Source organism: Cricetulus griseus, chromosome 7 (assembly GCF_003668045.3).
Source record: "Cricetulus griseus strain 17A/GY chromosome 7, alternate assembly CriGri-PICRH-1.0, whole genome shotgun sequence".
NCBI lineage: Eukaryota > Metazoa > Chordata > Mammalia > Rodentia > Cricetidae > Cricetulus > Cricetulus griseus.
Window position 1 is genome coordinate 96,684,110 of NC_048600.1, and position 27,917 is coordinate 96,712,026.

Here is a 27,917-nt window from a genome sequence, read left to right on the forward strand (position 1 = left end):
GTGTAACAACTCTACTCTAGCCAGGGAGGGTTTCCTCCTCGAAGTTGTTACAACTCTGTTTAAGTTTGGTAAAGTGTTTCAGTTCTGCTCCACTCCACTCTGCTCCAGAGAAAGTTGTTACATCTGGGCCTACTCCCTGGAAAATATCAATCATATCGTGGAACAAACCGCACTCAAGAGATTTATTGGGAAGGAAGAATCCAGGAGGGTGGCTGCCTCTAGGGTGAGAAGCAGCAGCAAACGGGAACTGGGTACAGAGAGATTATATAGGGTTTCTTAGAGGGTTGGGGGTGGAGCTTTCCAGGGTGGCTTGAGATTGGTGGGGTTTTGTGGTCTGATTCTGGGGCAAGCTCAAGGCCAGGTGGCACGTGTGTTTGACCCCAGCACGCAGGAGGTAGAGGCAGGTAGATCTCTGTGAGTTTGAGGTCAGTCTGGTCTACATAATGAGTTTCAGAACAGCCAGAGCTACATAATGAGATACTGTCTCAAAAATAAATAAGGATATTAAAAAAAACTAAAAAGACCCAAACCAAAAGAAAAAATTAGAGTGCAGGGGGTGGAGTCAGGGACTCAGATTGTAGCCCAGGCTGTCCTGGGACCCATTACATAGCACAGGCTGTTGGCCTGAATTCTCAGCAATCCCCCTGCTGCAGCCTCTCTAGTGCTCATTATCAGCATGAGGCACCACCTCGACTGTAATGATCCTTAAAGTCCCCTGTCCTGTTGGAGGGAACATCCTACAGTACAGCTCTGGGAAGGTTGCTCTATCAGAACACTCATGACAAACAGCTCCAAGCCTCCCTTTCCAATCCCATTCCCTAGCCCCGCCCCCACCCTTTCCCAGCACCTCCTTCTGTCTGTGTTAGGCCTTTCACTACCAGAGTCCTCATCTGTTTCCATGGGTCTTCACCTGTGGCAAGCCCAAGAATGGGCACTTTACGATAGTGTCTGTCACATTTACAGACCCCCTCCACGGTCCACCACGTTGCCCACGTTACAGGCGCCCAGATGACGAAGCACAGTGAAGCGCTGAACATGTGGGCTGCAGGTACACGGTGCCTAGCACTCATTTGCCTTTCTTCTTGACAACACGCCCGACACAAGCAAGCAGCTTAAGGAAGGAAAGGGTTGTTCCGACTGCCAGTTCGAGGGTGCAGTCCCTTGTAATGGGGAAATTGTGGTGGCAGAAGCATGAGATCACATTGCATTTGCACCCAGGAAACAGTTTACCTTGCTTTCTCCTTTGTATTTAGTTCCAGACTAGCCCATGGGACGGCGTCACTCATACTCATGGTGGGTGTTCACATATCAATTAAACCAACCTAGAAACCCCTTCACACAAACTCTGTGTTTGATCCTGTCAATTTAACAGGTAAGATCAACCAGCACAGTACCCAACACACACACACACACACACACACACACACACACACACACACACACACACACCGTCTTGCCTGTTACTATCAGTCTATTCAGTTCCTAACTTGAGGAACAGATGGCCAGTGATCTATAGAAATTGTCCTTGATCTTTCCAGGGCAAACCCCAACTGCCACCCCTTTAAATCTAGCTGTCTCGAGTCTGCCTACATGCTAGGTGAATATTTGCTAATGGAATGGATCCCTCCCGGAGAAGACTTGCTTAATTTCAGCCGAGGAACCTGCTTTAGGCCCTGATCTATTACTTGCAGTTTTGATGTCTGGGAGCTGAAAAAAGTGTCAGTCAGCTTGAGAGGGGGCAGTGTGGCTGAAATCCACTTGCAGTTGGTCAAGCCGGAGACCAGTTTCTGGTTTGGTCAGCTACGCCTGTCCATCTGGCCTCCAGTGACACTGGGCTTCCTACCACAAAGGAAAATCAAAATTAGAAACAAACATACTCAAGAGGCAGAGGCAGGCAGGTATCTGTGTGTTCCAGGCCGGCCTGGTTTATATAGTGAGTTTTCCTCCTCAGAGCTATACAGTGAGACTGTATCTCAATAATAATAATGATAATTTAAGAAACAATCCATAAGCGACCACCTATTGAAATGACAATTGGTGTTTATTAACGTTGGGCAACCCTCCTTCTTCCGTGTTGGCAATATATGTTCGTTGATTGCTTGCACAACGGCAAGCAGGAAACTGTTTTACTCAGACACTATCTAGAGTCAGCCTCACAACCACTCTTGAGGTAGGTGCCACTTTTCCCGCTTCAGAGACGGAAAAATGGAGCTTGGTGGAAGCGAGGTGACTTGCTTGGAATCCTTAGCAAGGAAGCTCAGGAGGGCGGGAACTCCGCAGCAGTCCGGGAATCTGGGACTCCGAAGCCCTTTGGCAGGCAGCATCTGGCCGGCGGCATCTCCCCCACGCATGCTGGATTCAGGCTCCTGCAGCAAGCTGCCAGGTCAACGGGCTGCGCTAACCCCCTCCCCGCCTGTAGGCGTGAAGACCCCTCTGTGGAAAAAGGAGGTGGAGGAGCCCGAGGCCAGGGAGGAGGAGCTGGAGGACGAGTCGTCGTCGTCGTCGTCATCGTCGGAGGTGGAGAGGCCGGACCCCGAGAGCGCGGCGGAGGTCGAGGAGGACGCCCGTGATGCGGAGGAGCGAGAGGCCCGCTCGGTGTCCTACTGCCCTCTGCGCCAGGAGTCAAGCAGCCAGCAGGTGGCGCTGCTGCGACGCTCGGACAGCAGCTTCTGGGGCTGGCTAAGCCCTTTCGCGCTACTGGGTGGCCTAGCGGGCCCTGCGGACAGGTGAGACGCAAGCACCCCGGGCCGAGCTTTAGGGAGGAGGGCCTCAGGGCCACTGAGCACTGACGTCCCTGGCCCGTAGGAAGCGGGGTGCCCCGGAAGAACCGTGTGTGTTGGAGACGCGGCGGCGACCACCGCGCCGAGGGGGCTGTGCGCGCTGCGAGATCCTTTTCTGCAAGAAATGCAAGAGCCTGCATAGCCACCCGACCTACATAGAGCACTGTATTCTGGAGCACCCTGACCCGGGTAGTGCGGAGGCCGCTGGGAGTTCTGAGCTCATCCACTCCCAGCCTCTGCGCCCGCAATGCTCCAAACTCTTCTATCTCTAGTGTGTTCCACAGAACTGTCCTTTTAAGCCGCCGTCCTTAGCGCCTCCTTCCGGTAAGAAGGCCCACTGTTGTTTCACGGTTCCACCTGTTGTCTCTCCGAACTACAGCAGAACCTACGCACTACTCCCCAGACAATACCCAATACCTACAGCCCTCCTGACCCACGCCTCCAGCGCAGCCTCATCTGCATCTTTTTCAGGTCCGTCTGGCCAGGCGAACAGAGGCATCGCCTGGAGAAAAATAGCCTCGGAGTTCCCTCAGCCCACTAAGAAATCGCCTCTTTCCCCCAAACCCCTCAATAAAGTCTCTAATCAGTCTCCCGAGATGGAGTGGAGTGATAAAGATGGGACTTCTCTCTCCTGGGTACAATCCACAAAGCAGCGGGCTAGCAGGGAGGTTCCTCCATGGTCTCCTCGGGACAGGGCAGTACAAAGCAACTGGCAGTCAAAGGCCATTCTGTCCACTGCACAGAGAAGAAAGGAGGGCACAGGGCCAGTGATGCTTCTGGGGAACTGCAGGCTCCTCCCATGCCAAATCATTCTCTCCTCCCTGAGAGCAGGCTCGCGGTGGCCACTGTGTGTGTGCAGAGGCTTTGGTAGGTGGAGGAGGAGGCAGAATAGGATGCAGATCCAGATGCTAAAATTAATACAGAGACTGGCTCAGACAAAAGGGGAAAAGCTGGGGAGCTGGTTCCTTCTCCAGGAATCCCAGCTATTCTTGGCTAGACAGCATGAGCTTCGGAATGCTGCTGCGTGTGTGGCCTGGAGAATGGGGCCATTGAGAGTAAATAGGCCTCACCCAACCTGCAGAGCACTGTGGGGACTGCATTCCCAGTGCCTGTGATAGGCAGACCCCGAAGGGCCCTCTGCCATCTTCCTGCTGCACAAGACGTCCGTCTGGAAGGCAAACTGGGTGAAGACTGTCTGCTTTTTGAAGAGAGGTCTACCCCCTCTCTCCATGACAACCAAACATACCCGCTGTCCCTTAGTTGGATGTAAGAGCATGGTCCTCGTGCCTCAAGCACCCTGTACCTGCTTCTATTGAGAAGGGTGGAAGAGTCTGCCTAAGGAAGGCCAGCTGAGGGTGCTTCTTCATCACCCCAGACAAAAAGTCAGGCCGAGGAGGGTCACATTCTGGTCTGCTCAGGGCCTCAGAGTGGAGAGAGGAGCCTTCACCACACCCAAACTTGCTGGGGGTGGGAGGTAGGGTGAAGTCTCTGATGGTATAACTCGTGATTTCCCAAGAGCTGAGCCTGAAAGGCATAGAAGGGGAGGGGTCTGCAGAGTAGTCCTCACCCCCAGTTGATATTTGCATCCTCTCTGGGACTCAGAACTATGGGTGTGGGATTGCACCTTCATCAGAACAGAAAGCCCTCAGGAGTGGGAAGGAAAGAGGTCCATGAGGGGAAAGGCCTAATTTTGTTTCTCCTTCGACCACGGAAATAAATGCAGATTTCCTGCTGGAGCCAGTGCTACAGGGAAGTTCCTGCGAGGTTCAAGGGCTTCCTAGACAGGCCCCGCCCCTCAGGCGGGGGCAACCACTGTTCATTCAGTATGGGGAGCCTTCAGAACAGGGCACCTCCTGAGTTGGCATTCCAACAGCCCATCCAGGACAGCTCTGTGGCCCAGCGGCCAGAGCTGGTCACCCGCAGTTTGGCTTGATCCAGTTGCCAGTAGTGGTCATCTCTGAAGAAGACGACGGAGCCATCCGGTCTTGGCAGGGCACCACTGACCTCCTCAGGGACCCCGGCCCAGTCCCTCAGGCTGCGGGGATAGTAAGGCTCCACTTGCTTACCCCCTCGAGCCAGCACGTAGTAGCGGGAGCCCTTGAAGAGGACAAGGCGGCGCAGAGGCGGGAAGAAGAGAGCTGCGTCCGGGTGTCTGGGCAGACGTCCACCCCGGCACAGCTGTGAGTGCCCCCACACAGACTTCGTGCCCTGGAACCTCCAACATCGACTCCCTGTGGGGGCATTGAGACAGCCAGGGTGAGCTGGAGGCGATCACTCATCGGCCTTCCATCCCATCTCTGTCCCCTTGGTTCCTATTTTCTCTTAAAGCCCAAGACAATTAGTTACCCCTGGAGCCTGTCAAAGTGTGGCTAAGAACTATAAGTACACCGTAGAGGGGAACCTGCTATGGCCTAGACTTCCAGCAGGTGCCAGCAGAGAGCAGACGACACTGAACGAACCCATCTATCCCAGGCTGGGGAGGGTAGAAGAGTGTTGGGAAAGAGGGTGGGGGGTGCAGGCAGGATTCCCTGACTCGGAGTGGAACGGAAGATTGAGAAGGCTTGAATTTTTCATCATTCCCCGACTACTAATGATTCCCAGAGGGCAACAGTGTTTTGTCGACCACTGTGTCTCCAGTCCATCCCTCTCCCTGTGCCTAGGACACGAGGTTCTCAGCGCTGGTTGGAGGAGTGCTATTCAATACAGTATTACCACACGTCCAGTCACGTGCTGTCCACTCTTCAGTCACTGCCTTTTATCCGGCTTCCCCATCACACCTGAGTATTACTCTCACTATCCAAGAAATGCAAGTTCCCGAAGCTAAGTGGCACGCCATCCTCACACTGCCAGGATGCCAGGGCAGACGCCTCCAGATTTTTCTGCTGACCTGCAGACTGGAGAGCAGTCTGTAGAGACGCTACACGTCTCTACACGGGACAACCTGGACACTTGCCACTTCCAACTCCATCCCTGAAAGGAGTCTTTCCTGGGCCACAGGCTCAACAGTGAGTTTCACCAGGGACTCATTGTTGGGGACACCCTCCCCCATCTCAATCTCAGCTGACTCGGGCTGATACCTTTGAAGAAGTAGAAGTCTCCATCTTCCAGTGACACTGCAGCAGCCTCAATATCGGGGGGCAACCCAGGCCACCTTTTCTGTAGTGGACGGGGCTCTGAAACATTGCCGTCAGCTGTGACTTCCCAGAAGTAGCTCCCTTTGAAGATGTACAGTCGCCATTGCCTATCTGTCCCAAGACAAGAGATGTGAAGAAAGGCCATTGGCCTCCTGCTGACTTTGGGGGTGTGTGTGTGCTGATCTACACCGGGTTTTCTAGACAAGGCTAAGGTGGGACGCACAAGGAGGGCCGAGGGAAGCATGAGTTCGGCGCTGGGCCTGAACTTGACCCCGCCCCTCACCCCAGGAAAGCAAGTGATTCCCGATATCGATATTCAAGATACCTCCTTTCTTCACACCTTGTAATTCAGTTCTGGGGGCCCTAGAGATGTAGAAGAGGGAAAAACAACACCAGGCATGGTTAGGATCATCTTACCTACAGTGATGGCATCAAAGGAAGAGTGGCAGTATTTAGGACCTCTGGTTTCGGGGCGTATCCTCCGGGAGTTGTGAGGGTCCCAGGCCTCAAAGTCAGTGAATAGCTTTCCGGGGAGTTGGGTGGCCACTGAGCGTCCCAGAGGCTTCCCTTAAGATTCAAGAAGAGAGATAGCAGACATGGGTGGGCATGTGTGGAGGGCTCAAGACCCTCCTTCCCTCTGCTCTGCGCATAATCTGAGACCCAAGGAAGGGGAAAGGGCAAGTGCAGCCCTGACTGTTGGTTTTCACCAAGAGCGCACTAACCCAGCAATCTCCTCTCCCACCCAACATCCAAAGATAGCATGAGATTAGGAGCGCAAACAAGAGTTCTGAGCTAAGGGCAGAGGTTTGCACTCATGAATAGCTTGGAACTGATGGAGAAAAGGGGGAAAGCAGAGCCTGCATATATTCAGATTTCAGGGGCGCCTGGGGCTTTAGGAAAGAGAAGAAGCGATCGGAACAAGGAAGTGACGGGGGAATCCCATTTGAGGAGCCAGAGTCCGAGAACTGAAGATCCTAAAGGACAAGGTTAGAGAGAACCAGTAGCGGGCTGGGGGCTCACCATACAGGCTCTGTACCGCTAGCACATCGTCCCAGCTGAGCAAGGCGTCGCGGCCCAACTTCTTATAGTAGGGCGCCATGAGCGCGCGCGGTGCTGGCGAGTGCGCGAGGCCGAGCGTGTGGCCGATCTCATGCGCCAGCACCACGAACAGGTTGCGCCCACGGCGACGGCTCAGGGACCAGCGCTCATCTCTGTCGAAATGTGCTTCGCCCCTGCGGGGCAGGAAGGCGTGCGCCAGAGCGCCCCCTGCGGGCGTGACACGGAGGGCTGGGATGAGCAAGGACTAGGGTCTCCCTCCCGCAGGCACTGTACTCCCACGTGGGGGGTGTGGCTGTCATCTACTACCTTTTCTAGAATGATAGGTGCAGGAGTGCTGGCAGGTGAGCAGATGACTAAACAGTGAACTCTTACCAGAAATGCACTGTAGACTCACCGAGTGGCCAAACTGCCTGGGCTCCAATACTAGATTTACCATTTACTAACTGTGTGGTCTTGGGCAGACAGCTTAATCTCTCTGTGTTAAGCTTCCTGATCTGAAAATGGACATGGTGATGAAGAGCTTCTTCCTCACAGGAGCAAGCGCGTGGGTCACACTGGAGAATTAAAACAGTGCCTAGCCTAGGCACTATTAATATTGGTTACACCTAGAAGAGGAATGGTAAGGCTCTGTACTGTTTCCTGACCTGTGCTTGGTGTGTTATGTTCAGGAGTCGGCAAACTGAACACAGTGTGCTTCTATGTGAATGCACATTTTTTTTCTTTCTTTTTTTTTTTTTTTAAAAGTGGTTTATGAGCTGGGCAGTGGTGGCCCATGCCTTTAATACCAGCACTTGGGGGGCAGAGACAGCGAGTCTTTGTAAGTTCAAGGCCACCAGGGCGACCAGGACTACACAGAGAAACCCTGTCTCAAAAAAACAAAGTTTTTTTTGTTTTTTTTTTTTGTTTTTTTGTATGGCTGGACATGGTGATGCATGCCTCTAATCTCCGACACTCAGGAGGCAAAGGCAGATGATCTCTTCAAGTTACAGGCCAGTCTGGTCTACAAAGGGAATCAAGGCCAGCCCTGGTTACATAATGAGACCCTGTTCTGTTTTTGTTTGTTTTTTTTAAGTGTGTGTGTCAAGTGTGTCATGCAGAAGACAACTTGAGAGACTCTGTTCTTACATTCTGCCACGTGCGTTCTAGGGATCAAGCAGTTTGCATGCAGGCTGGAGAGTGAGGGCAAGCACCTTTACCCACTGAGCCATCTCACTCCCACCCCACTTCTTTTGGACAGGGTCTTATGCTGGCCTGGTGTAGGTGTGCTCACTTGTGCAGGCCAGAGGTTGATGGTTGTTGTTGGGATGTCTTTCCTCAGTCACTTTTCTACCTTTAAAACATTAAATTAATTTTTTGATCGAGTGTCTCTATGTAGCCCTGCCTGTCCTGGAACTCATTACATAGATCAGGCTGGGCTCTGTCTGCCTCTGCCTCCCAAATGCTGGAATTAAAGGTGAGCATCATCACACTCAACTAAATTATTATTTTATTATGTTTATACGTATTTTACCTGCATATATGTCTATGTAACACATGTGTGCCTGGTACTCTCAGATGTCAGAAGAGGGCGTCAGATCCCCTGGAACTGAAGTTACAAAGTGAGCCACCATGAGATGATGAGAACTAAACTCAGTTTCTTTAGAAGAGCAGCCATTGCTCTGAACCATTGAGCCATCTCTCTAGCCTCTTCCACCTCTTTCTTTCTTTCTTTCTTTCTTTCTTTCTTTCTTTCTTTCTTTTTCTTTTTCTTTTTTTTTTTTTTTTTTGAGACAGGGCCTCTCACTGAACCCAAAGCTTGCTATCCTGGCTAGATTGGCTGGCCAGTGAGCCCCCCAAGATTTTCCTGTCTCCACACCCCAGTGCCGAGAATCTGAACTCAGGCCCTTGTGCAGTGCTGAGCCATCCCTCCAATTTCATGGCCACCAGCGTGCTGGGATTACAGGTGTGTGCCACCACACCTGGCTAGTATATATGGCTTTTTATAAACATATATATCCTTGTGTTCCTGTCTTCTGCCAGTGCTTCTCTCTGTGGGCCTCTCTCCCTGCTGTCATAGGAGTGAGCAGAAGTTAAGTGCCTCAGTGATTCTCACAGGTGTATATCCGTCCCCAGAGAAATAACTAGATATGTAGCTCCCAGGTCTTAACCATTGAGTCATCTCTCCAGTCTCTCCCCTTGTACACACCTACACTAAGGCAGGTGACCCTGATAGAGGCTAGCAAACAGCTCTGTGATAATGTTAGCCTAGAAGGCTCATCGTGAGTCCTTCAGCTTTTCCTTCTAGGAGCCCAGGTTGGAAAAGACTGACAAAGGTGGAGGCAGAGCCTGTCAAATGCAGGAGGAATTTGTGTTTCCTGAATGTGCTTCGGCCGGCCGTCTCCAGCACTATCCACTTTGCCCATATTCAGATTCTGAAGACCAGTGCTGAGCACAATGGAAGAACAGCTTACACTAGAGAGAAAGCCTGCAGGCTGGGGACAAATGGAAGCAGCTGTGGCTGGGATCTACGAAGCACTTCTGTGAATGCCAGGGTAAAGGCCTCTTGCACTGGCTGTCTGGGGCAGGGGAGGGAAGGACTGATGGTGGCCTCTGGATATCTTAGGAGGGTCTACTCTAGAGAACAAAGCAGTACAGGTCTGTCTAGAAGCAGGAGTAGACAATCTCAGAATGTTCTCCAAGAATCCAGCACACTCTAGCATTACCAAGGTGCTTTTCACACCAAACCTTCTCTAGCTGTCCTTTCAGCCATGTGGTACATTTTGGGCAGAGCTTTTTGTCCTCAGTTTATAGATGAGTAGATGGAGGGTCCTTTGGAGGAGAACCTGGCTTGGCCTTGGTTTCAAGGAGAATAGAAACTCTACTGCCACCCCAGGGGCTGCCTCTCCTAGCCAGGTGCCCCTCCTGCTGTGTGGAAAGAGGCTTTGTGGCAGCACCTGGACCATCAAAGGCGTTGGCCAACCCATCATTGTGGTCCCCTTGGAAGAAGGTGAGGCGGATGTCAGCAGGGCCTGTGGCTGGGGCCTCCCAGAACTCCAGCGCTGACACGTTGCTCCACAACTGGAAGGCAGCTCTTACGGCCCCTCGAACAGCTGGCTCAGGCAAGCGCTCAGGCCAGTTCACCAGGCGGTAGGAGAGATGCTGCTTGTACCATTTGTTACCTGTCACCCAGAAAGGTGGTGTGAGCCGTACATACCAGCTGCTGAGGCTAGTTCCCACAGGCCCAATAGAATGGGCTGGCCCAGCCCCAGGGAGTCCCTGATCTGGTAGGGAACACTGAGTCCCTGCCTTGAGCAGCCTCCTATTTGATGGGAGGGAAGATATGTCCCTGCTGAAGGGAGCTCCCACTCTGGGCAGACTACCCTTCTCCTGGAGAGTCTCCAATCTAGTGGCCTGAGAGGCACCATCTGATGATAGAGACCATAGCTTCTGCACAGAAAAGTCCCCCTTCAGGGATCAGTCTGCACCCCTGGTCTTGGGTCTTATTCTTTCCTACAGCCCAGGCTGGGCCTGAGAAAGCTACATGCCACTTGCTGATAATCACTCTGAGGCCCATCCTCAATGTGTCCAGATGGAGAGTCAGTGGGGCCACTAAGGTCACAGCTGTACCTGCCCCAGGCACTCCCTCCACCCTTATGGTCTCCTATTACCTCCCAGAGACCGAACTCTGCACTTTCCAGAACCTAGGGCCTGTGGCTGGCCAACAACCATAAAAAACCATATATGTGAGGTCTTCCCCTGTCCCCTTGACCTCGTCCCCACTTCCTTGGGGGACTCTGGGGACCTCTGAGTTGAAGACAAATAAGAACAAAGGGTGTGTTTTGTCACAGGCCCAGGAAAAGTTTTCCATTTCTTCTTACTTAAGCTTCTTTCCCTTTGCCCCAACCTCCGTTCCTCCCTGAGGGCCAGGACTCTGGCCTCTGCCAGAGCCCCGGGTCACTCATTACATTGGACCCATCTGCAGTTTGCTGTGCAGACAAGGACAGAGTAGCCAGAAAGTCTGGCTTTAAGTTTGTCAGGGATGGCCTCTGAGCCCTGTTACCCAGAGATTAAAATCCCAAATGGAAGCCTCATAGCTTGCAGGCAAGATTCCCCAGGACCAGATGACTATAACCCAGGGGAAGGTGCCTGCCCACAGCTGCAGAGTGTGAGAGGAGCTGAGTTGGGGCCTGACCCCTGGCCCAGTGCTCCTTCTACAGTCCATACAGAGAAGCAGTCCTCCCTGCAGAGACGCCAGGCCTGTAAATCTGCCTAAACATTAGGGTCAAAGCTTAGCAAGGGCTGAGATTCCCCAGATGGGAGGGAGGTTCATTCTGGCCCTCTCCACCCATGGAAGTGGGGGTGGGGTGTGCCCCGCTCCATTCAAGGCAATGCATCTCCTTGGGCTTGTTTGGCTGGGCAACCACCCAACCACTGCCTCTGGGCCAGTGACCAGTCCTCGAGGAGTGAAGAGGGAGTTATTTTGAGGAAGGGAGGGAGACAGGGATGTTGGAGGCAAGAGCCAGTGGCCAGTCCTTAGAGAGCTGAAGAGGGAACTATTTTAGGGAGGGGAGGGAGACAAAGAAGGTGGAGGCAAGGCTGGGGATCCAGAGGTGTCCACCCAGGATGGTTTATTCTTTACCAAGAACACTCTGCTGCTTGCTGTAAGTCTTCCCAGGGCACAGGGCAGCATGCATGCGTGCGTGCATTGGGTTCTTCTATATCCTGTTGTGAGTGGCCAAATCTCAGACTCTTCCCAACCACCATCACTAGCAAGTGGTATGGGGTGGCTCCCTCTGCAGTTATGGGTTGTCATTTCCCCACATCCACCAGGCAGGAAAGAAGGAGGTGGTCGTCATTTTAGTAGCCAGCGAAGGTGATAGGTCTCAAGGAAAAATCCTCTGTGGAGTGGGGTGAGGTGGGGTGGGGGGAGGGTAGGGAGAATGAATAGGAACAGGAATTGAGAAGAAAGAGGAAAAGAAAGAGAAAAAGCAAAAGAGTGCTTTCCTTGGGAGGGACCAGGAAGGAAGGAACTGCTTGTGTGCGGTAGGGACAGCACTAGCCCTGTCCCCTATCCTCTTCTACCTTGGCCCCCAGGAGAGGCTGGCTGTTTCAGGCCCTAATCTCAAGTCCAACCTGGGCAGGGCTGCTTTTCATAGTAACTGCAAGCCCCCAGCATGTGGTATTGCCCTCTGCCCTCCCTCCAGGGTCCCAAAGGGAAGAGGGAAGGGAAGGAGCTAAGGAGGGCAGGGACAGGAAAGCTGTAAGTATGGGCTAGAAGGACTGTGGAGCCCTGACTCCTATCAGGGAACTGATGATAGGAACGGGGTATAGGCTGAAACTATAGTCCTGTAAGTGCAAGCTCTCAGGAATTGTGGAATCTCTCCAAGCCTCAGTTTCCCCCTCTGTACAATGGGGTTGATTAGGCTTACCTTTTGGAATAGCGTTGTGAAGCTGCCTGAAATGTGGTGGAGGCTTAGAAATGCACATTTGCTTTGATTTCCTTTTTCGACTCAGATACATACCTTGCTCCCCAACCCACCAACTCTGTGAAGAGACGGGGGTCCAGAAATCAGCCCTGTAGGCACAGAGGGGAGCAGGTACCTGGCCTGAGGTTGGGAGATGCAGCACGTATGAATCCAGGATGCCCAGTAAAATTTGAATAAGAAACACAAATGCGATTGCTTATTCGTTTATCTAAAGTTTAAATTTAACTAAGGTAGTCTGGCAATCAAGTACTCAAACGGCCAGCTACGAATGCACTCGGTTAGATTCCACCTTTGGGCTGGAGAAGATGAGCTGCAGTCAGAAGGAAGCATCCCAGAGCTCGGGCTCAAGTGTTTCTGGGCCTGCATATTTCCCACCGCATTCTCACAGGCCCCTTGCACTCAGTAGCCCTGGATGGCCCTCCTTTAAACCTAATAAGGTCTGACTCTTGCGTGAGGGAGGGTGACTGATCAGAACCAAGTGGCATGACTTGGTCACGATAGCTGATACTTGAACTCAGTGCCGGGAGCTCCAGAGTAGTGTTGTGTGTAACTCTCCTTTCTTACTTCACTCTTCCTCTCTGCTGCCCAGAAACACAATGGGATGTACAGCATGCTGACACCAGGGACATCTTGACCCCAGTGCCAGGACCCTAGAGCTGACGGTGGATGAATACGGTCTTTCAGAACAGGGCAGCCATGGTGGATGGCCATGTAAATGCAGCAGAAATGGACTAGCATGTGCTTGGGAACTGCAGCTGCCCACAATCTCCTTGCCCATTAACTAAGAAATGAAAACAAGTTCTGTGCGTTCAATCCCGTGTATAATGAGCGAGGTCGGTTAAAGAGGCACAGTTAAAAGTGGCCACAATCGAGTGAAATTAATTATACTTGAAAATCTGTCAGAAAAACATCATCTTGTGAACAACCTTGGAGGCTGCAAAAGCTGATCAAAGAAAAAATGACTTAGTCAAAGCAACCATGATACCATAAATTCCACACAGCAAAACTTATTACTTGTGGAAAATTAACAGAATAAATCCAATCTTATAGACTGTAGAAGAGTAGCAATGACCCTGAAATATTTGGCGGGGTAGGAGAAGAAGGAAGAAGAGGAAGAGGGAGATAGGGAGAAGGGAGAGGAGAACATTTTCAATGTAGATCAGTGGCATCATTCATGGCCCTGGGTTCCTCCAATTCCAGCACTAGAAAGAAAGAAGCAGGAAGGGAGAAGAGGGGAGGGAAAGAGAAGACAAGGAAAAATCCCAACAGGAGAAACTGCAGCGTATACAATGGGCTGTGATGAAATGTTCAATACAGGCGGATCCCTTGAGACAAATTAGTGGTTGCCAGGGCTGGCAGCAGGGCACAATGGGGAGTTAACTGATACTAGGCATGGGGTTTCTTCAGAGGATAATGAAAATGTTCTGGAAGGAGGAATTAGCTTGTGGTAATGGCTGCACAATTCTACTACTATACTAAACCCCTCTAATTGGATACTTTCAATGACAAATTGCATGGCATGTGAATTCCATCTAAATAAAACGTTATTTTTTTTTTAAAAAAAAAGGTGCTATGAACAAAATAAAACTCATCAACAGATCACATCTTGGTTGAATAAGAGTTATGAAAAGAATAGATTCTTATGGAAATAACTTCAATAAAATATAAACAAAAACTATTGACAACAGCCCTGCATAGAAAACTGACCAGAGAATTAAGTGGGCTTGATGGGGTTTAATCTAGAGAATACATGTGCAATGAAAATTCATCAATGCAGATAGAATTTAGAGCTAAATATCTATATTCATGATCATGGTCCTTGAGTCAAAAGATCTGCCCCTTTTCTGCCAGAGGCAAGAGAGGCTTCTCCTGGAGTCCCTGCTTAGCTCAGCCTCTTTTATTTTTGGCCATGGGCTCTTCTGGGCCCCGGGGAATCCCAGCCTAATTGGATTCAATGCACTTACCTGGCCTTGCAAAGCGTTTCTTACGTCTCATTTTGGCCCCGGGTCCAGCAAACAGGGCACTGATCCTCTTTGCCCAAGCGGCATGACTGTCAGTATCTGCAACCCCACATCTCGGAAGTGTCATCTGACGCAGTGTGGCCTGGTCCAGCACACCACTGATGGGCAGCTGGGACACCCACTGGAATTCTCTGCGAGGAGGAATTGAGAGAAAGGAATACAGAGGGATGGGGAGGGGGCGGACATAGTTGGAGCTATGTATCTTGCCTTCACATCCCTCCATCATACCTGATGGCATTCCTGAACTGAGTGGAGGCTGGAGCTTTGGAGCCCTGCTCACTGAAGTATCCGTACTTCTCCAGGAATGCCTGGGGGGAGAGAGGACCATGCAGCATCCTAAGACTGTTGGTAAACTACAGCAGAAAAAAAGTATTACAGCCAAAAGGCCACCGTGACTAGCTGGAGGGTTGCAGGCAAGCTCCTCAATATATCTGAACATCCAGCTTTCTTATAATCTTCTGGCATTGTCAGAAATCCAACAGGGTGTGCTGGACAGTGATGGGCTCTGAAGGCAGGCTGCTCTAGATTTGAATTCCAGCTCTCAAGTTACTTCTTGCCTGCATAGGGAGTTCAAGGCCAGCCTGGAATGAGTGAGACCCAAGAAGGAAGAAAATGAGAGAGTGAGGAGGGAAGGAGGGATTTGTTTTTCATATCCAAAGTGTTTATCATCCTACATACTGAACCTCCTCCCTTGCCCTTCAGCTGCTGGACTTAAGCTCCGTATTTCTCAGCTACAGAGTAGTTATTATTAAGAACTTACTCTTTTATGAGGGCTAGTCACAAAAGCACTTAAAATGTGCCTGACACACAGGAGGGACCCCCCACACAAGCAGCTAGGATATGTGCTATGCATGCATACGCCATACAAACTCATTACATTTGCTTTGAAACATCTAAGTGCTCCAGGAGCTGATAAACTAACTGCTGGTTCTGCCCTGCTTGGTCTTGAATAAAATTATTCCTCTGATTTTAGCTTCTTTTTAATTCTCCTCTCCCAAAGGCAGAGCCCCTTTGATACCAAGTGTACTTACCACCAACTTTTTACCTGATATAAAAATATGACTTTCTAGAGATGTATACTTTGAATTAGAAATCTGTTCTTGCCTCTGGGGAAATGAACACAATTAGATAATGCTCTGTAGTCCCCCAGCCTTTCATTGCCTGCATGCCCTTGAATACACAGAAGACAGTCTCCCAGTGACCAAGTTCTTGGTGCTAGTTGAGAGAAGAGGGTGACTCATTATCCTTATTCATCAGTAGTTCTACCCTTTGGGGAGCTGGTACACTTGGCTTCCTGCTTGCCCAGAGCATTGGTTAGAGCCCCATAAACCACACCTTGGATATGAAAAAAAAAAGTCCTTCCTTCCTCTCTCATTTTCTTCTTTCTTGGGTCTCATTTATCCCAGGATGGCCTTGAACTTCCCATGTCAGCAAGAATGACCTCGAATGAAGATAAATGACCTCATCTTCTGGCCTTTACCTCCTGAGTGCAGGGATTACAGACATGCTCCACCATGGCTGGTCTGTGTGGTGCTGAGGATTGAATACGGGTCGTTGTTCATACTAGGCAAGCATCCCCAGCCCTCTAGCTGCTTGACTCCAACATACAGTGTCTTAAACTTTTGTTTGTTTTGAGGCAGGGTCTTACTATGAAGCTCTGGCTCACCTAGAACTTACTACGTAGACCAGGTTGGTCTTGAGTTTACACAGATCTGGCTGTCTCTGCCTCTTGGGTGCTAGGATTAAAGGGGTGTGCCACCACAACCAGCCCCAATGTCTTCTTTGTTGGCTTATCTATACAGAAATAATTTTCTGATTTCCTTGTTCTGTTGTCCCCACCTTTCTTTGCTGTATTTACTAACTCAAAGTAATTCCAGTCATAGCTGCTGTCTCAAGTCAAACACACAGCTGGAAGAGACCAGGCTCTGGAAGGTCTGACAAGCTTCCTCAATAGATTTCACCTACATTCATTTTCCATTTTCCATGTTAGTGCACCCTTGTGATCCCAGCACTTGGGAAACAAGGGAAGGATCAGAAGATCAGGGCTGGCCTCAGCTACATAGCAAGTTTGAGGTCAACATGGGCTGTATGAGACTCTGTCCCAGAAAACAAAGCAGGAGCTGGAGAGATGGCTCGGTGGTTAAGAGAACTTATTGTTCTTGCAGGGGGCTCAGGGCTCAGGTTCTGCTCCCAGTGCCCATATGGTGGTCCATACCACCTGTAACTCCAGAGGACCTGATGCCCTTTTCTGACCTCTGTGGGCTTCTGCATGTGTGTGGTGAACAGCCACGTGTATATACATAAAAGAAATAAGTATTTAGAAAAAACCAAACAAGCCTTTAAGAAGGCAGAGACTGTCAGAGTTCTCTGAGTTCGAGGCCAGCCTGGTCTACAGAGTGAATGTCAGGGCAACCAGGGCTAAACCCTGTCTCAAAGACAAAAGCAAAGATAAATAAATAAAAATAAGGTAAAAAAATTAAAAACCAACAAAACACTAGGTGGTGGTGGCATATACCTTTAATCCCAGCACTCAGGAGACAGAAGCAGGCAGATCTCTGTGAGTTCGAGGCCAACCTGGTCTACAGAGTGAGTTCCAGGACAGCCAGGGCTACACAGAGAAACCCTGCCTTGAAAAAAAAAACATAAAAAACAAACAAACAAAACAAAACAAGCAAACAAAACATTTGCATCTATCTTTGGCAACCTCCATTGTAAGACTTAAACAGACACTCTCTGTAAGGAGCCCTTGTTCTGGATGGCAGACCACTTCCCAGACCAGCCTTGCTGTGTCTCTGCTGGTTTAGTAGCATCTAGGCACTCTTGCTTTCTTCTTTGTCTTTGTTCAGACACTTATGGGATTAAAGTGTCTCGGTCAAGAAAGCCTTGTACCGCTCACAGGACTTGAGGTAGAAAATGCTTCTAACCCTGACCCTACTAGGTGACAGGATATAGGGCATCTTTGAGCCTCACCCCCCACCCCACCCCCATCCCACACTCGCCTTGTGAAAATAAGAGGAACCTCACAGGATCCTCAGGATTACAGACAAATTCGTTCAGAGTGCGACAGTACATGTCTGTGGTCCCAGCACTCAGGAGGATGAAGCTGGAGAGTCTTTGGCTCAAGGCCAGTGTGGGATTGTGGGTTCAAGGCCACCTAGAGCTACATTGTAAGACACTATCTCAAACATAAATAATAAATAGAGCAATGCACATCTATCTGGCTCGGTGCCAGGCACACTGTAAATGGCCAGCAAGTACTGATTTCATTGGTTAGCAGGGAAAATTAACCACAGGCTTTTGGCATGCAGCCCACCTGTTCTCTTTGTCTGGTCAGGGGCTGCTACCTGGCATTTGCCTCACAGCAGCCAAGCTCAGGTTCTCTTCCTTGCAGCTTCCCTTTCCTTTGGTGAGGCTGGAAAGAGGACTGTAGAAGGAAGCCCTAACTGGACCAATGACTTTCAAGAGACCAGGTCACAGGTCAGCCAGGCTGGCACTCCCTTGTTTCTCTCCCCACAAAGCCGCCCAGACTTTATCAGGGAGTTGGCTGAGGTTCTGGGACAGGGGGGAGGAGGGGAAGTTGTGTGGTGGGGCCCCTGTTTCCTGGCAGGGCTGCACTGCCTGGTACTCTGGCAACAAGTTGAGGCAGAGACAGGTTCAGGGGTCGTCAGAGGGGAAGTGCTGGCCTCTGCAGTGGCTTAGCAGATCTGAATTCCCAGGGAGCAGAAAGAATGCCCCGCCCAGGCCACCAGCACCAGAGAATGAGAGAACGGCACTTTAAGAATTTGACATTTTATATTTCCATAACAACACTCAAATATCATGATGCGAATCATCTAGATTTACTGACTTTCACACTTATGCATAATAATGCATACTTAGACATTTAAAATGGCATACAGGAGGGGTCCCCTTGCTGCTGTTAGCACTCTAAAGTTCTGGGCAGTAGAAGAGTGAGGAGGTAACCAGGTTAGACTCCTGCCTCTGGAACTGTCCTTAACCCATTGCTATTTTTCTGTGCCCCAGTCTATCTGCCAAGGTGAGAGAAATGCCCCACCTAGCATGCGGAAAAAGAGGAGTGGGGTGGGTAGGTAACTGCTTGACAGTGGGGAGCAGAGGAATCTTACAAGACTCAGACTAGTGGCAGAGCACCAGACCTCCTCCTCACCCACCACCTGCCCCTTTTCGGGAGACATTTCTCCCACTGGCTTCCATTTTCCGAGGCTTGGCTTGCCTGCCTTAGGGACTCTGAGCTCTATCCAGAGTCATTCCTTTCCTGCTTTACTGAAGGTGGTGCCAGGCAATTCCTCCCTACCTTTAAGTTCAAACCAATGTCTATCTCTCTTTCCTGGTCTCTACCTGCCTGTTCTCTCTCCTGGGGAGCCCAAGGCTACGTCTAAAGGGAGAGGAAGCTGAGGACTTTGCCCTTTAGGTGATTCATCCTTCTCTGGCCTAAAAACCTGTGCCAACATGCCTGGCCCATCCTGAGTAAGGATGGGGCCGCTTTCCTGGGGAGTCATCTCTGAAAGTCCCAGGGAGTGGCTGTGGTGCCTGAGTAAAATGAGCATGCTCACAGGCTAAGCTGGGTGGGACCACTGCTCTACAGGATCTCATTCAGCATGGGTCCCTACTTGTTATGAGAGGGTGTGTGTCTAGCTCAGTCTGTTTCGTGCTGCAGGGAAGGGAAAATTCTGGCTATTTCTGAGCAGGTAACTGGGCAGAGTGAAGAACTGAGTCACAGGACTTCAGAATGGGTAAATTCCTGGCGCTTCAGTTCCTATGTCCTCAGGCCTGCTATTCTCTGGGTCTTTGGTTCCTGTTCTATAAAATGAGGGACTGGATTAAATCGCTAGGTATACCCCAGACCTTTTGTCATTGTAGATAAATTACCAGTGTGTACACTCTGACAGAACTACCTGACATCGGGCAGAAGGCCATTCACGGTCTGACCTCACCACTGCATCCCCAGATTCAGTAAGATGCCCTAGGAAAGCTTCAGGGGGAAACATCCTGATAAGAATGTTACTTTCACTTCTGCAGTCACAGGGCTTTATTGCCAGAAGGGCCCTTTGCCAGGTGACTCTATTAGCCAGTCTCTTAAACACTCTCTGCATCAATTTCAGAAGCAAAAATAAAGCAAAGAGGTTGGCAAGGTGGCTCAGCAGGTAAAGGCACTTGCCACCAAATTGGAAGCCTGGGTTTGATTGCCAGGACCTACATGGTAGAAGGAAAGAACTGACTCCTACAGATTGTCCTTTGACTTTCACAAGTGCATAGTGGCACATAGTGGCATGAACACACACACACACACACACACACACACACGCACGCACGCACGCACGCACGCACGCACGCACGCATGCACCACCACCACCACCACCACCACCAATAACAGTAATATAGCATTTAGAAATTGCAAAATGACAAACTCATGCAGAATCCATGTTGTTTTACCCATGCTGTAGGCCGTCTATTTTTCTCCCTTTTGTCATTTTCTTCCTTTCTTCCTTCCCTCTTTTCTTCCTATCCCCCCTTTTTCGAGATGCTGCTTGCCATGAAACTTGCAGCAATCTTCCTGCCTCTGTCTCCTGAGGGCTTGAACCACAGATGTGTACCACTACACTGGGCTCCATGCCATGTTTTATTTCATGGTTTCTGTCTCCACATAGGCACACTGTGGGTTCCACTTATTTCTCAACTATACCTCTAGCTATTAACCGAGTTAAGATGTAAGGGACAGCAGCTGGCATCCTGTTTTGACCTGCTCTCTGTATAAAGAGATTTCTCTGGTGACCAGGAGCACAAGCAGTCCTTCAAATAAGTGGGGCTTTCTAGACATATGCCTCTTTTGAACCTTACAACTACCTTGCAGGAAGACAGCCAGAGCAGGTGAGCTTATTCTCATGGTAAGACAGTCAGTGCCCGGGGAGCACAGTGTCCTGTTGAAGTGGCCCAGTGAGGGTAGAACCAGTGATGGAATCCAGACCCCCTGACAACTAGTCCAGGTGTTTTATTAACATCTGCATTAGCGATTGTGCAGCTTTCATTCAGGGGGATCGGGGATGGGGGCGGGTCTCTCAGCTATACCAGGGATGAAGCTGGAGTTTTCCTCTGCAGAATGTGGGGGCAGGGCAGAGAGGAGAAGCTGCTTGCTCAGTGCACTTCTTGGTTATCAGATGGAGACCAGGATGGCCCTTCTCTTCACACCCTAGCAGACCAGCTGACAAGCCAGAGGTTCCCAACTGCATAGACCATGTTCCTTCAAAAAGGCCCACATCTGCTTCCAGAATGTTCTACTTCTCTGGCTTGGGGGGGGGGGAACTAGGCAAAGCCTTGGGGTTGGGATCAGTCCAGCCCTTCTCCTGTGGATTGGACCTTGGCTTCCCCTTCCCATCTGTCTGACTCCTTTCTCCTTGCCACAGTCCTGCCATTCACAAGGTTCTCTCTCTCTCTCTCTCTCTCTCTCTCTCTCTCTCTCTCTCTCTCTCTCTCTCTCTGTGTGTGTGTGTAGCCTAGATAACACCTGAAGCAATTTCTCTCTTTCTTCTTTCTTTCTTCTTCTTCCTTCCTTCCTTCCTTCCTTCCTTCCTTCCTTCCTTCCTTCCTTCCTTCCTTTCTCTTTGTTCTTAGGCAAGATGGAAACCATTGGCTGGCTAATCTCCATCAATATTCCATTTTTCCATCCCTTTCTTTAGGGACAAAGTCTTACTCTGTAGCTAGGTGGGCCTTGAACTATAGATCCTCTTGCCTAATCCCCCAAAGTGTTGGGATTACACTCTTTCTAATGCAGAATTACCTTTTGTGTGAACATGATCCTTACTAGGATTCTAGAACTAAATTTAGGGTGCCAGATTAGGGTGCTAGACCATGGCCATGACTGAGTTTAAAGGAGAAATCCAACAGCTTCTCCTCATTGGTGTCATGCTCCCATTACACAGATTTTTACTAGATTTCTTTGTTCTCAAACTTGGTTGATAAATGCTTTTTCACCAATTTGTGGTCCTCTGTGACCCTTGGGACCTCTCCTTATATTTCTCTTCACCCTCTACTCATGAGTCACTATACTGAGTTCCTGGGAATAGCTTCCACGCCCAGGCTTCTGGTTTCTGACTCACAAAAAGGCAGAGGAATAGCCCTGGGGTATGAGAAAGAGACACTATATCTTGGCGTGGATCCTCCACAGAAGCCCAAGAGAGTCTCTGGAGAAATAAACAGTGCAGCTTCTTGTACTGCATACACTGGGGGAGGCTGTGCAGATATGGGTAGGTCACTGAGTGGAAGGCGGGTCCTGGAACCACTTAGTAGTCTGGCTGTTGTAAAAAGACCCAAACAAAGCTAACAGTAAATAAGAGTAAACTGTCCCTTGGGACAGTTTGTCGCCCAACATAGGACAGAACCTGGCTGGGAATGGGGGCCAGGGTGATGATGTCATTCATTAACCCCATCTTGGAACTCAGTGCTGGGGGTTCTTCCTACTTAGCAGTATTGTTGAGTGGCTCTGGTTTTCCTAAATGGACAACAATGAACTTGTTCATAACGATTTGGAAGCTGTAAATCTCTTTCCAGGCAAAACCCACCCTGGAAAGCCCTCGATGTTATCACTCCACACACAAAGGAAACATAGACCCAGGCACACTGGATACAGGAACAAATGTGACAATTTGAGAATACAGACACAAAGAGATGGACATGACCTACAATCCCAGCACTGGGAATGCTAATGCAGAAAGATCACAACCTTGAGGCCAGCCTGGGCTACAAAGCAAGACTCTGTCTCAACAAAAAAACAAAACAAAACTCCAAACAAAGCTATAGACACAGATATGAACATACAGGCAGATGCTTGTACACACACACAGACAAACACCAAAGTCAAACAACATTTTGGCAGGGAAAATCTCAGAAGTCTTTCAAATATTTTATCTCCTGATTTTACTGCAGCCCAGAGAACTGAAGGAATTAGCCAATGATCACATAGTTTATGTTATTTTTATTTTTTGTTCTTCAAGATAGGGTTTCTCTGTGTAGCTTTGGAGTCTGCCCTGGAACTCACTCTGTAGACCAGGTTGGCCTCAAACTCACAGAGATCCATCTGCCTCTGCCTCCTAAGTGCTGGGATTAAAGGTATATGCCACCACTGCCCGCCTCTTTTATCCTTTCTTTCCTCCTACCCTCTTGTTCTTTTCCTACCTTCTCTAGTCTGTAAGTCTAGATCACTGATTTAAACCCTTCTTCTTAGACTGGGCAGGAAATGTATGCCTGGCTATCCTGACGAGGTCCAGGATAGCCAGGGCTACATTGAAAGGCCCAGTTTCAACACCCCCCACCCCCAAAGAATGTTTTCTTGTACTCTGTAGACATTTAAAGTTTTAAATTTTACTAAGTGAATATTGCTTTGGGAGTATCCCTAAATATTGCTGTGCATTGTTTTCCAATTTTTCTTGTGATTCCATTGACTTGTGGGTAACTCAGAAGCATGTTGTCTAATTTTTAACTATTTAGAGCTTTGTTGGATATCTTGTTACCAATTCCTAATTTAGTTCTGTTTTAGTCAGGAGGCATAACCTGCAATACTCCTGCTTGGAAATCCACTTGGACTTACTTTATGTCCCAGTGTATGGGCCATCTTGGTGAATAAATTCACATGAACTTGAAAAAAATTTGTATTCTGGGTTTTTCAGGGGGTGTTTTTCCAATAGAATCAGTTAGGTCAACACAGTTGACACTGTTGCTCAAGCCTTCTATATCTTCAATCATTTCCTTGTCTTTTTAATTTATTATTTGTGTGTGTGTGTGTGTGTGTGTGTGTGTGTGTGTGTGTGTGTGTGCGCACATCCATTGGCATGCATGAGTGGAAGTCAGAGAACAACTTTCTAAAGTTGTTTCCTTCCGCTTTGGGTTTTGGGGATTGAACTGAGGCAGTCAGGCTGTCCGTCTTGCTCAGCAAGTGCATTTACCTATTGAGCCATCTCAACATTCTGCTATATAATCAAAACCAGGACCCATGCTATGCCAGCACTTTACTACCACTTCAAATGTCCAGCTGTTTTTATTTTGATTTACTTATTTAATTTTTTGGAAACCTATTTTATATTTTAGGGTCTCTTGTAGACTTGGCTGTCCTAGAACTCTCTATGTAGTCTCAAAATCACAGAGATACACATGCCTATACCTCCCTAGTCCTGGGAATAAAGGTGTGTGCCACCAGGAGGCCATTGGTTCTTTGTTTGTTTTAAAAGTGTATTTATTCTGCTCTTTGTTTTGTTTTGGTTTTTTGAGGCAGGATTTCTCTGTGTAATCCAGGCTGTCCTGGAACTTGCTCTGTAGACCAGGCTGGCCTTAAACTCAGAAATTTGCCTGCCTCTGCCTCTGAGTGCTAGGATTAAATGTGTGCACCACCATTCCTGGCTTTGTTCTGTGCTCTTTATTGGGTTAGGGATGTTCAAATTCTCCAACTGTCCACAAAATACCACATTTTAGGCAGTGGATACTGGCTTATGCCTGTAATCTCAGTCTTGGGGGGAGATAAAGACAGATGGGTCACCACAAATCTGAAGCTTGGCTGAACTACATAGTGAATCTGAAGACAGCCTGGAGCTACACAGTGAGACTTTGTCTTAAAAAGCAAAGCAAAAATTTAAAAAGCCCCCAGCTCCTCCCTTCAAAAGAAAAAAATCCCACCACATTTTATATGATTGCATTTATTCAGAATGTCTAGAATATGCAAATATGCAGAGGCAGATCTTTGCAAGGCTTGGCTTTGTTCTGTGGGTGTGTGGGTGGGGGCATATGCATGACTTCCTTAACCTATCTCAGTACATTCTTAGCCTATTTTAGTCTACTTACATTTACTATTACACCAATATAGCACTTCCCACTTGACACATCCCATTTTCTGCTTCACACCAGATACTTCCAATTCACAAATCTATTAATCCAGGACAGCACAGTTTCATTTTCCTACCCACTCATTTCTTGTGCAATTGTCAAACATCTTGAATGTGTTACATAGCCCAACATATAGGGTTATTTTTCTTTAGTCAGTTGTCTTTTACAGAAATTCCAGAAAGGGACAACACATTCTGTGTTCTCATTAGACCATGTTTAACACTAAAACATGGCATCACGGTAGCCTCTTGTGGAAACTTGGGATATTCAATTTTTGTCCATTAGATTTTTGTCTGGGCCAGACCACGCACATCTTCCAGACCTACTCAATTTCCAGAATTTTCTTTTCTGTTCCTACTCATATAGCTGTTGTCCTCTAGTAAGCCCATATTATCTCAACTTGCACGTGCCAGGGAAGTCTTCAGGCCAAAGTTTGCAGTGAATCCACATACAGACTGTGGCATACTCTTAAGCCTGGTTCCCTTGTCAGCGGTACAGTGCTCCAAATCATTCAAGCTGCTTCAACAGCCCTAAACTCTGGATTTTGCCACATCGGCTCAGCAGGACTCTGTGCTCTGCTTTTGATCCACTTCCCTGCGTTGCCGTCATGGAACTGTGTCCAAGTCAAGAACCAGGGAAGTGGTGGGCTCACCCTCAGAGCTCCCATTCTGTGATGACTGTATTTCCCTCAGTGACCCAATGCTCTGGTTGAGCGCCAGGGTCCACTGCCAGCTATGTGAGAGAACTGCCCTAGACATTGTGGAGTGGGGAGAAGCTACCCTGATGTGCCTTACCTGAAATTTTCATCCACAGTATCTGTGAACTTAATGAAGTATTGTTTTATTCACCAAATCTTGGATGGTAGGTTTTTTTTCTCGGCTGGGGGGTGGTGGTGATGGTAGTGGTGGTGGTGGTGGTTGTTTTTTGTTTTGTTTTGTTTGCTCGTTTTTGCTTGCTTGCTTGTTTGGTTTGGTTTTGACTTTTTGATACAGGGTCTCATGTGTCCCAGGCTGACCTCAAATTCACTATGTTGTCAAAGATGACCCGAACTTCTGATCCTCCTGTTTAGACTTCCCAAGTGCTGGGATTACAGGTTCATGCCAGAGTGCTTGATTTTATGAGACATAACTTGTCATAGCCATAGTCACTGCCACACAGTTAGGAGCTGCAGTCCTCTGCTGCCTGTTGGAAATGCTGGAAATAACTGCTTTACATGCTTTGTTCTGTGCTATTGTTGGTGAGCTAGACTCCTGGCCAGGAGCTCTAAATCTGAAGCTCAGTGCTCCAAGATAATGATACAGATAATTCTAACATCAACATTAGACCAACTTCTCTGTACAGACTGCTTTCTATGTACTAGGTACCAGGCTGAGCATTTTAGATACACATTTTCAGTGAAACCATCCAACCATCTTGTGAAACAGGTATTATGAGTGCCTACTGATTAAACGATTTGCCCTGGTGTTTGTGCAGGTCTGGAAGCCCATGTAAGCAATGGACATACATTGCAACCATGCACAGAAACACAGATAGACTCTCACACACAACTGTATATACTCACATGTGCTCTTGCATAGACACAGAGAGATGTACACCCAACTACACATTTCCTGAGCATTTTTGCTTTTAAAACATTTTTAATGCCCAGAATTTAAAATCCCCTCCCCCCAATTTATGTTAAACAGATTGGAAGGGACTCAATCTGCTGGATATTAAGTTTCCCAAGCATACCCCAAGATGAAATTCTCTCCATCTGGGGCCACCACAAGCATGGGCAGCAGAGATACTGTCACTGTTCCTCTGCCAGGGATTGCCTAGGGGGAGGTGGGGTGGGACTCTTAGCAAAGACTTGGCTTTGTGGGCAGAAGCCTTCTCCTGGGACCTCACGACTGCACTTGATGCTGTCCAGAGAGTCAAGCAAATCCAGAGTAAATCCAGAGAGTCAAGCAAACCCTTATATGCAAAATCGGAGAATGCCTCCTCTATTGTAAAGGGAAGAAGGGCTGAGTTTGGCCGACTGCCTGTTAAGGCAAGGTCATTTCCGGATATCCCCAAACTGTGGTGGGAACCAGAGAATGGAAGGACACAGGACAGGGGCCCAAGTACCGGCACAGAACCTGGACTCAAATGTGAAAGCTTATTCCCACCTCTTCTTACAATAGCGGAGATCTACGTCCTCCTCTTGAGAGGTGAAAAGAAGAGATTATTTTGGTGTGTGTGTGTGTGTGTGTGTGTGTGTGTGTGTGTGTGTGTGTGTGTGTGTGATTAGTGTTAGTACAATCAAAGTCGAAAACAAACCACACCGATTCCCATTCCACCTCACAAAGGTTGAGAAAAGTGAAATGAGAAATCCTTCGAGGTTTATGTCTGCCTCCTTTTCTCACCTTCGGCCCTAAAGCACTATTTAAAACTCCCTAATAGGAGCCTCTACAGATTGTCCCCGTTTGACAGATTACACTAGTTTTGAACGGTTTAAAAGGCTTGCTTTTGTTAGGCATGGCAGCTCAAGCCAGGAGGCTGCGGTTGCTCTGACCAGTCAGCAGTACCCTCTGCACGACACCCAAGGTACAGGACATTTAGATTAGTGTCTTAGTCTCCCCGAAGCGGTCACTAAGGTAGGGTTCTCTCTAGGCTCTAGCCTGCCTGCCTGTCGAGTCTGGTCACTGACTCTTGACCCTGATAATCAATGCGGGATCGTAAGCCTGTGTGGTCCCACACAGCTCTGGCACAGGGAGAAATCCTGTCCTGTCTCTTTGTGTACAAGTTATCAGAGCGAGGGCACTCAGCTGGTCGCTCGGAGGGGACCGCTGTTGGTGTCCCCTCTCGGCCAGGCACACACCGTACCTCCGCCTCCTGGCGCAGCTCCGGGTGTCCTAGTCGGGCGGGCTGTGCATCCCGGCAGCCCCACAGCAGCAGCAGCAGCAGCAGCAGGGCGCGCAGCAGGAGGCTCACGCCAGGCACCATCGCGGCGAGCTGTGGGGCACTGGTGGTCAGCTGCGCCCGACTCCCGCGAATGCCAGTTTGTCGTGGTCCACGAGAGGACCTGTCAGCTCCCGGGGCTCTTTAGAGACCTGCTCCGCCGCCGCCCAAGGTCGTCCCGCACCCGCGATGCCGGCCGGCCCTTCGGCCAGCCGAGGACCGAGGGGGCGGAGAGGGAAGGGAGTGCCGGGCGCCGCCCCACCCACCAGCCTAGCAGCTAGCTGGAGCCTCTTCCGCCCGCGAGGCAGCCTAGCTCGGCGCCCGCTGCCACTCTTCTCTTTGGTCCCTGTCTCTCCAGGAAGGGCAGGGGCGGATAGGTGTTCTAGTCCTTCAGTTACCTAGGACTTTGGAAAAGAGGAGTCCTGGCCTAGGCGAGGCTTGTGGTTTCAGTCAGGTGCCAGGCCAGGTTCTTGACTGAGAGAGAAGGCAGGGTTGGGGTCAGGGAGCTGGGGGCTGGAGTTTGAGATAGGCTCCTTTGGAAATGCTCTGAGTTCCTGCCCCAGCCACAGTAGACTGTGTAGACTTTGGCTACCCACTCTTTCTGAAGCTTTTATCATGGGGAAATAGGGATAGGAATGCATAGATCCTGGGGTC

General features: G+C 49.4%; 2 protein-coding genes across 5 annotated transcripts; one reads left to right on the forward strand and one right to left on the reverse strand.

Annotated features, from left to right (window-relative positions):
- Positions 1-2,020: 2,020 nt before the first annotated feature.
- On the reverse strand, positions 2,021-27,506 carry Mmp28 (matrix metallopeptidase 28). Of its 4 annotated transcripts, none has more exons than XM_027426452.2 (8): positions 27,189-27,504; positions 14,688-14,767; positions 14,403-14,590; positions 9,907-10,131; positions 6,935-7,180; positions 6,332-6,481; positions 5,858-6,025; positions 2,021-5,011 (listed from the first exon to the last, which is right to left on the reverse strand). In XM_027426452.2, exons 1-8 carry the CDS (start codon positions 27,306-27,308, stop codon positions 4,617-4,619), a joined length of 1,572 nt encoding a protein of 523 aa, XP_027282253.1. In that variant the 5' UTR covers positions 27,309-27,504; the 3' UTR covers positions 2,021-4,616. The 4 variants fall into 4 exon arrangements, with proteins under 4 accessions (XP_027282253.1, XP_027282255.1, XP_035303643.1 ...); XM_035447752.1 differs by lacking the exon at positions 2,021-5,011 and adding an exon at positions 5,054-5,674; XM_027426454.2 differs by lacking the exon at positions 9,907-10,131.
- CUNH17orf50 (chromosome unknown C17orf50 homolog) lies at positions 2,206-3,084 on the forward strand. The gene is made up of 2 exons (XM_027426456.2): positions 2,206-2,726; positions 2,806-3,084. Exons 1-2 carry the CDS (start codon positions 2,206-2,208, stop codon positions 3,050-3,052), a joined length of 768 nt encoding a protein of 255 aa, XP_027282257.1. The 3' UTR covers positions 3,053-3,084.
- Positions 27,507-27,917: the final 411 nt, after the last annotated feature.